Consider the following 13,129-nt stretch of genomic DNA (forward strand, 5'->3'; position numbering starts at 1 on the left):
TTTTAATATAAAAATGATATAGATTCCATAATAAACTCCAATACATAAGTATATTTCAACCGCAAACATTAAAGAGCGATTTAATAAAAAAGGAAATAGATAAAATTACTTCAAAATTAATAATTGTTAAGAATTAACCCAGCAAACACCAAGTAACAGTTATATAACTGTTAGTTATAATTTCCCACTCAACAATATAACTGTTACATGTTATGTAACAGTTACATAACATGTAACAGTTATGTTGTTGAGTGGAAAATTACAACTAACAATTATATAAGTGAGACCTCCCCCACCACTAAAAAAGGCCTGAGTTTCCAGACCTGTATGTAAGACCGTGCTGGGAAGTTTCGTGCACGGAAGTGATAATTTCGAATATATATTCGCTTTCATACGTGAGTGTAAAGTCGAAAGATACGTTGTCATCTGCCGTGCATGCCATTGACATGCGTGTTTGTGAGAGTGAAATCGATCTTGTCCATTAATCTGATCCTCTTTGGTGGGGACACTTATAAGAGAATCTCTGCGAGCGCAACCGTTACATTGCACAGCATTGTTCAGGAGTTCAGGATTGGTCGCGCTCTTGTGACGGCTCAAGATTCATTCAAACTGCCTTTGCATAGTGACGAGCGACAAGTGAAAGAACCGACGTTGATATCCATAAAAAATGGTTTTGAACGCACCCAAGGTGAAGTTTTACAATGGCAACGAAGTACCAATTTTCGGCTTGGGGACCTGGAAGGCAAGCATTTCTTATATTTTGTTACTTTGCGATTCGGACATCTTTGATAACCGGCATACGTACTTTCGTTGTTAGATTGAGGCTGCGGTCAGGAAGACGCTTTGGATGCTTTGAAGCGGTCATTGACCAATCAGGACAAAAGGAGTAAAGATTTTTTTAACCTGATTGGTCAATCAAACGCTTCAATGCATCCAGAGCCTCTCCCCGACCGTAGCCTGAATCTTGTAAAATTTTTTTGTGAATAATTCATAGAGAGAGAGACATTTGCTGTATGAGAAATTATTCGAATAGTAGTTCTTATCAGAGTTGGGAACGTTACTTCAAAAAAGTAACGCGTTACCGTTACCGTTACTTTTCCTGAAAAGTAACTCGTTAAGGCCATGGTACACAAAAAAACGTAAACAGTGAAACGTAGTCAGTAAGCAAATTGACCAATCGTGATTGAGCAGTAAGGCAGCCATATTAAAACGTAAGAAAACGTAAGAATTCCGATTGGTCGATTTCCTTACTGACTACGTTTTACTGCTTACGTATTTTTGTGTGCCAGGGCCCTTGCGCAAATATAGTCTTGGAAACGGAATGACTTTTGATGCGTTTAATGTGAAACAGTATGCTGCTATCGAAGTAAATGACACACACATGTATCATGTGTATATACACGAGGTTATTAACTCTCTGCGCATGCTCTGTGCATTAACTTCTTCGGGTCCAACCACAGACTTCTAATATAACTAGACTGCTAACTCCCCATATTTTGCTTATATAAAATGTCCTCACATTTTATGTACTAACGTGACTTATTCTGTACATGCGCAGATACCATCGATATAGATATATGTCATATATGCAATTCTAACCTTCTTTCTACATACATACAAACATGCGTTATCGCAGAGCGCATGCGCAGAATAGAATACCTTTATATACCTATCTGTGATTTGTACATAAAATCGAAGCCGTCTTATATATAAGGAGTTAGCAGTCTAGTATATATAGAAGTCTGTGGCTATCAATGCGCGCATTAAATGAAACGGAATAGTTTTCTCTGCAGCTTATGCGTTTTATGCGTGAAACGAAAGGCACCCTAAGAAAGTAACGATTCGTTACTTTTTCGTTACTTTTTATGATACAAAAATTAAATTAATTTATTTTAAAATATAATTATTATTTTATAGTATTTATTATAATTGATTTTAAAATATAATTATTACTTTTATATATTCGACAATTATAAATTATTCCATCATTGATGTTCTTCATATTCAATTTTTCATTTATTGTAATTTAGAAATTTTAGATTTATGAATACAGAGAAAAAACATCATGCATGTATATAATTTTCCAAAATATTTGTAAACTGTTTTGTAATAGAAATAGATTTTTCAATTACTAAGGGGATACTATCCAGAATTACAGAATTAAAGTAACGATAAAAGTAACGGTTAAATTCGTTACCGTTACTGTAAAAATGTAACGACGTTACCGTTACCGTTACAGACAGAAAAAAGTAACGATCATTACCGAAAAAAAGTAACGGTAACGGTAACGACGTTACAAGTAAGGCTAATATTACATTTGTCGTGCGACAAATTTTTTAAGCACATTGATTGGCTGCAGGATAATAATTTTTTAAATCTTTAAAAACGCAGCCAATCAATGTGCTTAAAAAATTTGTCGTATGAAATGTAATATTAGCCTAACGCGTTACTTCCCAACTCTGGTTCTTATCATCAATGTTTACGAACTAAGGCCGGAATTCATAGTCCGATCTTAAGGGCCTGAGCAGAATGCCTTATAATTTTAAGACTATGTTTTATGCCTTAAGTCTTTGTCTTAGGTAACGCACAATACTGTGTGTTATGTCTCGAGTCTTATGTATACGCGAACGTTTATTTCTTACAAACGTTCGCGTATACATAAGACTCGAGACATAACACACAGTATTGTGCGTTACCTAAGACAAAGACCTAAGGCATAAAACATAGTCTTAAAATCTTAAGGCAGCCATTCTGCTCAGGCCCTAAAGGCCATCACACACAAAATTGCATAGCTGCATATGCATAACATAAGACCATATGGACCAATGAGCATCGAATATTATGTTATGTAAGTCAATATGGCGATTTAATACTCGATGCTCATTGGTTCATATGGTCTTATGCTATGCATATGCAGCTATGCAATTTTGTGTGTGATGGCCCTAAGGGTCGTCTACAATGGCCGTAGCATAAGGTTGTAAAGACCGTAAGCGAAATGAACCAAATCCATTTCCTACGGCTATGATGTATGTTCTACGGCGGACGCGCAATCAAAATTAAGAATGCAGAATTCTTCCGTGACTGCGTATGCGCGACCGCCGTAAAACACACGAAATCCGTAGGAAATGGATTTGGTTCATTTCGCTTACGGTCTTTACAACCTTATGCTACGGCCATTGTAGACGACCCTTTATATTCAAGATTGTCTTAATTCTGGTCTTAGGTCGTCTTAGGGCCTGAGCAGAATGGCTGCCTTATAATTTTAAGACTATGTTTTATGCCTTAAGTCTTTGTCTTAGGTAACGCACAATACTGTGTGTTATGTCTCGAGTCTTATGTATACGCGAACGTTTATTTCTTACAAACGTTCGCGTATACATAAGACTCGAGACATAACACACAGTATTGTGCGTTACCTAAGACAAAGACCTAAGGCATAAAACATAGTCTTAAAATTATGAGGCAGCCATTCTGCTCAGGCCCTTAAGATTCTGTTCAGCCAATGAAATAGCCATATAACATTTTCAAACCTTACTTAAGATGGGGTCTGTTCTTTTCAGCTGCACTGCTGCACTAGTGCAATTAGTTAGAGTGAAAGAAAGTATGTTTGTCTCTTTCTAACTTATTGCACTAGTGTAGCAGTGCAGCTGAAAAGAACAGACCCATGATCTTAAAGCCCCTTGCATGCTAGGCAACAGGCAATATAAATAAGGAATAGAAACTATTCACCAATAAATACGCGGAACAGAAAATATTCGCCAATAGGAGCAGAGAATAAATACTAGGTGCTTTCCATTTACATCAAAATTCAGATAAATCTCACTTCTGTCTTTCTTTAACATGAATGTTGAAGAAAGACAAAAGTGAGATTTATCTGAGTTTTGATGTAAATGGAAAGCACCTATTATATTCCTATATCATCTTTGATCTTCCGGCCTTGTTGTTAAGCAAGATAAGAGACGAGGAAAATATATCAATGTAAATTTTATAGAAAATTATCGGTCGCCAATGTGATATAAGATACGGTTTGCTATTTTTGCACTAGTTATGTTATGCTAACAGTTGTTTTTTTTTTTATTGCGTTTTTATTTGTTGGCATATAAATGCAAATATATTATGTAACCAACTACATAATTGATCATGTGCCAATTTAAGTGTGAATAACACGTACATTGTGATAATAATATACGTTGTGTATTATTATTAAAGTATAATTTGCATTTTTTATAATATATTCATAAAATTTAAGAAAAGAGTGAATTAATTTCCTTAATTATAATATAATAATGTTATTATCTTATTCTCCCAAAGCATAATACACAAAAATAATATTAAATATTTCCACTATAGAAATTTTTCTTTAGAGAGAATTTATTTCAAGATAATCCAAGATTTTATTTATTTTAATTTGACTTTTCTATATTTCAGTCTAAGCCAGGTGAAGTTACCCAAGCTGTAAAAGATGCTATTGATATCGGCTACAGACATATTGATTGTGCTCACGTGTATGGCAACGAGAAGGAAGTTGGTGCTGCTATCCAGGCAAAAATAGCAGAAGGTGTCGTGAAGAGAAAGGATCTGTTCATTACTAGTAAACTGTGGAATACTTTCCACAGACCTGATCTGGTCGAACCAGCCATCAAGCAATCTCTAGCTGATTTTGGTCTTGATTATATAGATCTTTATTTAATCCATTGGCCAGTTGGATATAAGGAAGGTGGATCCCTTTTTCCTACGACTCCTGAAGGTGCCGTTATCCTGAGTGATGTAGATTATGTAGATACATGGAAGGCTATGGAAGGTTTGCTAGTTAAAGGTCTGACAAAAAACATTGGAGTCAGTAATTTCAATTCTGAACAAATTACTAGGCTACTTAAGAATACATCAGTTAAACCTGTTACAAACCAGGTAAATTAAGAATGATAATTTAAAAAAATTTATGAAATAATTAAAGAAAACTCAAAGAAATTAATCTTTAGTGTAACATAATTCAATATAATTGTACTAATGTTACATTGAAATTATAAAAATCGAAAAAAAGGATTTTATTTTCAAAGAATAAAAGAATTTGATTTAACATATATAATGAGATTTTGTTAATTCGTTTAATTTATAAAATTTTATGTATATATTTTATTACAGACTCTACATATAAATAAAGAAATTTATAAAATGATCTTTATTATAGATTTAATTATTTTTGTATTATTTTAGATTGAATGTCATCCATACCTAACACAGAAAAAATTATCAGCTTTTTGCCAAGAAAAGGACATTCTCATTACTGCATACAGTCCACTAGGATCACCAGACAGACCATGGGCCAAGCCGGACGATCCAAAATTGCTGGAAGATAAGAAATTAATTGAGCTTGGACAAAAATACAATAAGACACCTGCGCAAATACTTATACGTTATCAAGTATGTTATTGTTTTCTGATAAATTATAATATATTAAATATAATTACAAATCTTTAAGTTATATTTTAGAATTTTATGATATTTATGATATAACTGATAATTTGGTATTATTAATATGAGATTCAAGTAATTATTAAATTGTTTATAGTTGGATCGTGGCCATATTGTGATTCCCAAGTCAGTCAACAAGTTACGAATTGCTCAAAACAAGGAAGTATTCGACTTTAAACTTTCATCCAATGATATTGCATATATTGACAGCTTCGATTGCAATGGACGAATTTGTCCATTACTTGGGTAAGATCTTGTTATTACTCGTTTATCATTATTAGATATATAAAGATATTTTAAATCTTTGTATATAGAGTGTATTTATATAGTGTGTATATATATATATATATATATAGAGTATATTAGAATATAGTATATATAGAATGTATTAATTAGAATTAGTAATTGTGTCAAATCTCAAATTATGTATTAATGTTTTTACGTTTTTTTATTTTCAGTGCAGATGAAAGTCCTTATTATCCTTTCAACATTCCGTTTTAAGAGAGCAAGTAAAAATTGAAAATAGATATATCATATCCATGTGTGTTTCGTTAAATTTTTCAAATTAAAATACATATTCTATTGATACTATTGCTTATGTATTAGTACTATTGCTTATGCATTTATGTTTATGGTATATTATTATTTTATATGATATTTATAATATATAAATTTTTCTTTATGTGTATTGAAAACTGATAAATTCAATATTATTATTTTGCAAAAATATACAAGTCTTTTTAAATTGATTATATCATGCAAAACTTGTGTATGTAATTGTGTGTTAAAATAAAGATATTTTCACAGTATATAAAGATTTTGCATAATGAGCACTTATTATTATTATGACCGATATAATTATTTAAGTATTAATCATATTGATAAATTTTCGGCTTCGCAACCACAAGTGCAACACTCGCAAAACTCATCGTCGCTATCGCTGTCTCCCGATCTCAAACTGAGCGTCCCCGAAGTGGTTGATTGACGAGTCTTGTTCAATAGTGTATCGCTACAATCACAGGGTGCAACTGATGATTCGCGTATGCTTTTTTCTTGGCATTTGCAGATATTAATTTGTTGGCATGCAGCGAAAGTCTTACATTCATTGCACGTCTTGCCGAGGTTGCACGATACGGAAGATTGTATTATTCGTTTGAACGATTGTGTTACATCTGAAAATTTATGTGTACGTACTTTTGCATTTATCAATTTTAATGCGAAAGAAGTATTCAAATTTTTATGAATAATTTTATGTAAAATATTCCAGATAAAATTTACGATGTCGAACATAAGCCGATATAGAACATAAGCGAATACGTGCCTATTTTTGAAACGACACTATGTAGAGATTCGCAAGAAGGATTCGTCGATTCATAAGGAGACTTGGATTTGAATATAGTGGTAGAGTTTTTTCGTTGGCAAGATTTGCAACATACTTTGCAACCATGAGATTTAATTGCGCGATTGTCCAGCGGGATGCAGCATGAAGGCGGCGGACACAATTTTTTGCGCTCTTTAGATGATTCCTTTAATGTTTCCTCGTAACCGATTAATGTCATTGACGTCGCACATAAACAACAAGCTTTCTAAATCAAAAGAATTGGAATTGTAGAATTGTGGATAGATAATCTTACGTAATTTTTTTTTTACTCACTCGTCCCTTATCTTTAAGAACGTATTTTCTTTTTGTCATATATGCTTCGTGTTTGCGACTTTTCAGCGGACATAGCTTGCTATTTTTTCCGGTTTCCGTCATTTTTCCGCGCTGAAATTTCTTGCAGGACAGTAATTTGTTCATTTGTCGTCTATACATGATTTCCTTATTCTCGAGCTCTTTGATACAATTCTTCAGCTTCAATTCCTCTTCGGCGAGCTGACGAATTTTTCTCAAACATATCAAATCATCGGAGTGAATAGAGTGCAAACTAGGTGTACTGTGTCTCGTAATTTCATTTCGTAATTCTATTAGTCTTTCCTCTATTTCCTTGTTAGCCAATTCCAAGGATTCCAACTCCATGCCGGTTTCTTCCAATTTTACATCCGCATCTATGATTTTATCCTGCATTAACAAGAAAAAATTAAATTATAAAATTGTCACGACTAATTTTTAGTAATCACACGAATTTGTGGTGATTTCTTCCTTAATTTTACAATTTTTTTGGCTCTGTTCGATGATAACGCGCTAATTATTGCGATATCATTATCGCGCTAAAAAAAGCACACTGGCAAAATTTACCCAGAATTCTTATCGTCGAATTTGTCAATCGTGCCGTACATGCAACTGTGCCGTCTCTCGATGAAGGTCGTCCACCGTGCTCCTCAATTCGGCGAGGAGTCTATCAGCGGGATCCGGCTCCGGTGATAATTTATTCACGATTTCGCGCACTTTCTCGTACGACGTATCTCGGGAATGGTCTCGGCTTTCGGTCATCCACAGATTGTATGCCATCAATGCCGGGATGGAGCGTTCCATCGTAGTGATCTTGCCTTGAAGATTTCTGCGACGATCAATCAAGTTGCACCGACGTTCCTCGATTCCTGAGGCGACGTTTACCAAAGGCGAGTCAAAAGTTTTACCTTCACAAAAGAGCAGGAAGTGCCAGTTTTATTTAATGAATAATTAATTAAAATCTTGAACAATAGTATATATCTTATTTCTCATTTTTACTCTTGTTCTATTTATTTATTTTTCTAAACCAAAGGTTAGTTAAACAGGTTACTTACTAATTTTAGCTGACATTTCGGTGAATAGGATTACGCTTCAAAATATGATGATGAAATTACTGAGAATTCGTGAATTGTTTTTACTTGAAACTTTCGAATTGGGATACAAAAAAATGGAAATAGTGAACCCCGCTGGAGAGCGGGTAGTTGGCAGTTTCGGATAGAGATGTACAGCTTCCGCCGATAAGATCATTAGCTAGGCGTCTTTAAAAATTTGATATTTCGATAGTCGTGAGATGTCGAAGTAAACCTGGATCGATCTTTATGCATCGAATAGATCGAAAATGTACGAAACAAAAGAAATCTGACACATTCGTGTCCTCAGTCAAATTCTCTCTCCGATGTTTCTTTTCTATCTATCAATCGCAGTTAGTATACTTCGGAAATGCAGAACGATATAGGTATTGATCGTGTGTCGATCGATAATTAAATTCTGCAAGGTCAAAAGATTATCGAGACATTAAAATCTGGAGCACGCATCGTGCCAAGCAAGTCATGATGTTGCCATTCGACTTAACGAGTATGAACATGAATCAGCATTTTGCTCGATAATAAAATGAAACGTATCATGATAAACAATTAATGTTGCAACGTTTTATGCAATGTTTTATATTTTTAATTCTATCTTCATTAGGAATATGCAAATTTCGCTACGTATACATATTTCTTTTTTCATAAGACGGCTATAACGTTTCTACATGTTTGACTTACTTAAACTATGTAAAAGGACGATGGACGTGAATAGAATATCATCTTAGAAAAAATTAACATCTATGTAGCAAATTGGACGACTCGACGCGCCGGGACGTGGACGATGATGGGTTCTCTCTGGTAACCGTAACTAGCGTTTCCCTTCAAGAAAGTACCGGCAGTACCTTTGCGGGATCCGCCTACACGAATTGCAAGGATAAATTCGCGTGTCGCGTATTACAGAGGCGAGGTCGCATCTTTAATTACCGAAGAAGAAAGATCTACGTTGGCGATGGAATCTTTAGTGCACCGACTGGCGTCTGCCCGCATCGCGTCACCTCGTCAATTATTCATCGTAATACAGGTGGAATGTTTTACGAGCGTTTTATCATTAAATCACGAGCGAATAAAAAACCCAAGTTGTTATCTTATAAACCTCGAGATGTCACATTTGTTTTTCTCCCTTGTAAATTAACAGCATTGCGAAATTTGACTTGAACATTTTACATACAATGGTTTTATAGTGGAATTTCCATTCCATCAGAAATTTATTAATGTTGATTTTTTATGAAGCTTTATTCTGCTTGCTTCACGCAAATATTTGCATTCGCATGTGTAGATAAAATAATTGCAGCAAACAAATATGAGCACATCTCTTGCGCGATATCGAGCGAAAATAAAATGGAGTTACTATCAATGATTTTTTTTTAGTGTAAATGTACGACGGAAATAAATAAATCGTATCACTCTTTTTTTTTCTTTTACAGAAGATTCCCGACTCGTGTTTATCTGGCCGCAAAAGGCCAGCAAAGCACGGTTGTCGAATGTTCTTGCACCTCTATTGCGTGGTGTCTTGATTGGCCTGTTGTTCTTCGATGCTCTTCATTTATGGCCTGGAGAATTTTTACCCACGTCGTTACCATCGAACATGCCGATCTCTTTGCCACCTGTCAAATGCAATGTCATCGAGCCACGTTGGTTCGATAATAACTGAATTTCAATCGGTTGTGTCATCGTGTTTATTACTAACTTACATGCTCTTATCGCATAATGACTTTTATTATCTATATGATGTTTCCAATAAAGATAAAATTATTTTGTGGAAACTTGTTTGATTTCTTAAACTACGTTTGTGGAGAGAAAGAAGTTTAACAGTTAAGGAAACACTAATCGATAAGTTTGACGAAAACAAGATAGAATCCGTGTTCCGAGACAGCATTTATAATTCAACACCAATATCCAACATTTGCAGTCTTACAGATTAGCAGATACTGGATTTGCAATCGTAACAAAGGTATGAATTAAAATCAAGATGATATGTACTTATTTCATAATTTAGACAGAACAAGATTTTATGACTACACTATTATTTAATGTTACGACAATACGAAGAGATATTTGTCTTCTTATATAATTAGACTTCATTATTAAGTTATTGTACAATTTGCTTATGTATCTATTCTTATCTATTTTTCCATACATAATGTTATTTTTGCATCGCAACTTGTTTTGCCATCATTAGCATATTCTCTATTTTTCCAGCGATAAAAATATTTTCCATTCGTTAATTCGCATTAATTCGTATATATGGAAATTGCGCATTTCGATAAATTTAATTGGTCTTTATATAAACATGCATGCATATAAATATGTTTTATTAGAAAAACCTTTTTAATTTCTACATTTGTTTCTATATACAGGGTGATTCTAAATAAACATTTGTCTTTAAAATATCGAATTCTTGAGTGGATTCTAAGACGATATCCTTTTGCAAAATTTTGCCCGGAGTTTATTTTTTAAACTATAAGGGTCAGTTTCACCATCTCAGGTTAACTCAATCAGCCGATTAAATTTAAGAATTGCCAACTACAAAACAAACTAATTTTTACTCACAGACATCTTATTATACATATTAGCAGCTATTAAGTGAGTGTGTAATATTGTTATTGCCACGTGCATATAATATTAAATAAGTATGTAAAATTAATTAAAAGTATTATTAAATATATTAAATATTAATATTGACGTCTTGTGGTTGGCAATTCTGATGACAAATTTAATCGGCCGATTAAGTTAATCGGAGATGGTGAAACTGACCCTAAGGGAAAATAGTTAACTAATTACGGAACGAGTACGAGAGATAGGCAGGGACGGCGCGATTCACCGTCCGATATAGGCGATTACGTGGGGTGTTCGCCGCGATCAGTTGATTGCTATATGCGATGAATGTAGCAATCAATGTGTGTGCGTGCGTGCGTGCGTGCGTGCGTGCGTGCGTGCGTGCGTGCGTGCGTGCGTGCGTGCGTGCGTGCGTGCGTGCGTGTGTGTGTGTGTGTGTGTGTGTGTGTGTGTGTGTGTGTGTAATTACGTAACGAGTATGAGAGGTAGGGACGGCGCGATTCACTGTCCGATATAGACGATTACGTGAGGTGCTCGCTCAGCTGATTGCTATACGCGATGAATTTAGCAATCAATGTGTGTGTGTGTGTGTGTGTGTGTGTGTGTGTGTGTGTGTGTGTGTGTGAGAGAGAGAGAGAGAGAGAGAGAGAGAGAGAGAGAGAGAGAGAGAGAGAATGTGCACGTGTATACACCATGCACGTTAATTCTTTCTCTCTCTCTCTCTCCCTTATTCTCACTCACTCACTTATTATTTATTCTTACCTTGTAGAGATTCTTCATACTTCTGATAAATAATTGTTACATGTTACCGCGTGCGTTACACTGTTAAGCGTTAGCGCTTCTTTCTTTAAGTCCTTTTCGTAATTAATTTATATCGAGTATGTGATTAGTAATTGAGTGCGTTAATCGTTTATAAATTCGTTAGCAAATTTTATCGATCGTGAATGATTGAGTGCGTGAGTAAATTCATAAGTAACGATAGAAGAAAAGAAAAAACTTCGCTTTCGTCTAACACGGTGTGTCAGAGTGTACGTATATGTGTTAGGGAAACGTCTCATTGTTATCAACGTGTAACAATTATTTATTAGCAGTATAAAGAATCTTTACAAGGTAAGAATAAATAATAAGTGAGTGAGTGAGAATAAGGGGGGGAGAGAGAGAGAGAGAGAATATTAACGTGCATGGTGTATACGCGTGCACATTCTTTCTCTCTCTCTCTCTCTCTCTCTCTCTCTCTCTCTCTCTCTCTCTCTCTCACACACACACACACACACACACACACACACACACACACACACACATTGATTGCTACATTCATCGCGTATAGCAATCAGCTGAGCGAGCACCTCACGTAATCGTCTATATCGGACAGTGAATCGCGTCGTCCCTACCTCTCATACTCGTTACGTAATTAGTTAACTATTTTCCCTTATAGTTTAAAAAATAAACTTCGGGCAAAATTTTGCAAAAGGAAAAATCGTCTTAGAATTCACTCAAGAATTTAATATTTTAAAGACAAATGTTTGTTTAGAATCACCCTGTATACAGCATTCAAGTTAACGACTAAACAAATAGTCGTTAACTTGAATGCGTTTAGTTGGTTTATTACCTCTTTAGTTAAAATATTTAAATATTTCAGTCAAATACATCATATTTAAGTCAAACATTTAAATATTTTAACTCAAAAAATCATAATCACAGTTAAATTTAGTCAAGTTAATGAATTTTTTTCTCATTGTCAATGTAAAATTGCAATATATATATATATAGCATCCAGCAAATGTATATGCATATATACTCGAAAATTTATTACCGATCGTAAAAAATTGAGTTATTTCGTTGAGAATAAAACAAGGATAAAATACTTAAACTATTATCATAACTGGTTTGGCGAAAAACAATCGTGACTAATAGGATACACAATAGCGGAGATTATATACATTGTATCATTATGTTGTAAATGGTGATTACACACGCCTCACACATAGATAAAGCTAACACAACGTGCACATTGTAGCATTTATTAAAGATGTGCGCTTAAGGAGGAACTGAATAGATCAACTACGTTAAAAATTAGTAAATCTAATACATTTTGAGATTTATAAATTCAATTCATTGCTTGAAACATTTTTAGTCTTTTAAAATATACTATTATTAATTAATTTTATATATGCAAATGAATTACTATGTAACAAATGGATTTTAATAGAAAAAAGCATTATATATGCAAAATAGATATATAAATCTCTGTAAGTATTAAAATGTATTTAAAAAAATATATGTATTAAATTTATTAACCATGAACATAGCTGATTTATCTGTTCCTAAGAATCAATGTTCACAT

The 13,129-nt window shown here is 34.1% G+C and overlaps 3 protein-coding genes across 4 annotated transcripts; 2 read left to right on the top strand and 1 right to left on the bottom strand.

Annotated features, from left to right (window-relative positions):
• Positions 1-306: 306 nt before the first annotated feature.
• On the top strand, positions 307-6,299 carry LOC145968753 (aldo-keto reductase 1B). Its single transcript, XM_083094497.1, has 5 exons — positions 307-742; positions 4,429-4,908; positions 5,215-5,421; positions 5,570-5,718; positions 5,931-6,299. The coding sequence occupies exons 1-5, from the start codon at positions 668-670 to the stop codon at positions 5,971-5,973; spliced, it is 954 nt and encodes a 317-aa protein (XP_082950623.1). The 5' UTR covers positions 307-667; the 3' UTR covers positions 5,974-6,299.
• Positions 6,284-8,756, bottom strand: LOC145968740 (uncharacterized). 2 transcript variants are annotated; one of them, XM_083094458.1, is made up of 6 exons: positions 8,197-8,756; positions 7,748-8,049; positions 7,127-7,531; positions 6,794-7,058; positions 6,573-6,644; positions 6,284-6,481 (listed from the first exon to the last, which is right to left on the bottom strand). In XM_083094458.1, exons 1-6 carry the CDS (start codon positions 8,210-8,212, stop codon positions 6,468-6,470), a joined length of 1,074 nt encoding a protein of 357 aa, XP_082950584.1. In that variant the 5' UTR covers positions 8,213-8,756; the 3' UTR covers positions 6,284-6,467. The 2 variants fall into 2 exon arrangements, with proteins under 2 accessions (XP_082950584.1, XP_082950574.1); XM_083094448.1 differs by having other exon boundaries at positions 6,284-6,644; positions 8,197-8,743.
• Positions 8,433-9,988, top strand: LOC145975592 (uncharacterized). The gene is made up of 3 exons (XM_083106186.1): positions 8,433-8,440; positions 8,976-9,250; positions 9,654-9,988. Exons 1-3 carry the CDS (start codon positions 8,433-8,435, stop codon positions 9,878-9,880), a joined length of 510 nt encoding a protein of 169 aa, XP_082962312.1. The 3' UTR covers positions 9,881-9,988.
• Positions 9,989-13,129: the final 3,141 nt, after the last annotated feature.

Source organism: Camponotus vicinus, unplaced genomic scaffold, assembly GCF_025532165.1.
Source record: "Camponotus vicinus isolate PSW18456_S1 unplaced genomic scaffold, iyCamVici1.0 SCAF_1, whole genome shotgun sequence".
NCBI classification, from domain to species: domain Eukaryota; kingdom Metazoa; phylum Arthropoda; class Insecta; order Hymenoptera; family Formicidae; genus Camponotus; species Camponotus vicinus.

What these genes read in the sequence shown, in the direction of transcription:
- LOC145968753 (XM_083094497.1), top strand. Translation starts at nt 668, where the DNA reads ATGGTTTTGAACGCACCCAAGGTGAAGTTTTACAATGGCAACGAAGTA. An exon ending in TTAAACCTGTTACAAACCAG is followed by an intron (nt 4,909 to 5,214) that starts GTAAATTAAGAA and finishes GTATTATTTTAG; the next exon opens with ATTGAATGTCATCCATACCT. An exon ending in AAATACTTATACGTTATCAA is followed by an intron (nt 5,422 to 5,569) that starts GTATGTTATTGT and finishes AATTGTTTATAG; the next exon opens with TTGGATCGTGGCCATATTGT.
- LOC145975592 (XM_083106186.1), top strand. An exon ending in AATTATTCATCGTAATACAG is followed by an intron (nt 9,251 to 9,653) that starts GTGGAATGTTTT and finishes TTTCTTTTACAG; the next exon opens with AAGATTCCCGACTCGTGTTT.
- LOC145968740 (XM_083094448.1), bottom strand. An exon ending in TTCTTAAAGATAAGGGACGA is followed by an intron (nt 7,059 to 7,126) that starts GTGAGTAAAAAA and finishes CTTTTGATTTAG; the next exon opens with AAAGCTTGTTGTTTATGTGC. An exon ending in TAGTGTCGTTTCAAAAATAG is followed by an intron (nt 6,645 to 6,793) that starts GCACGTATTCGC and finishes ATAAATTTTCAG; the next exon opens with ATGTAACACAATCGTTCAAA.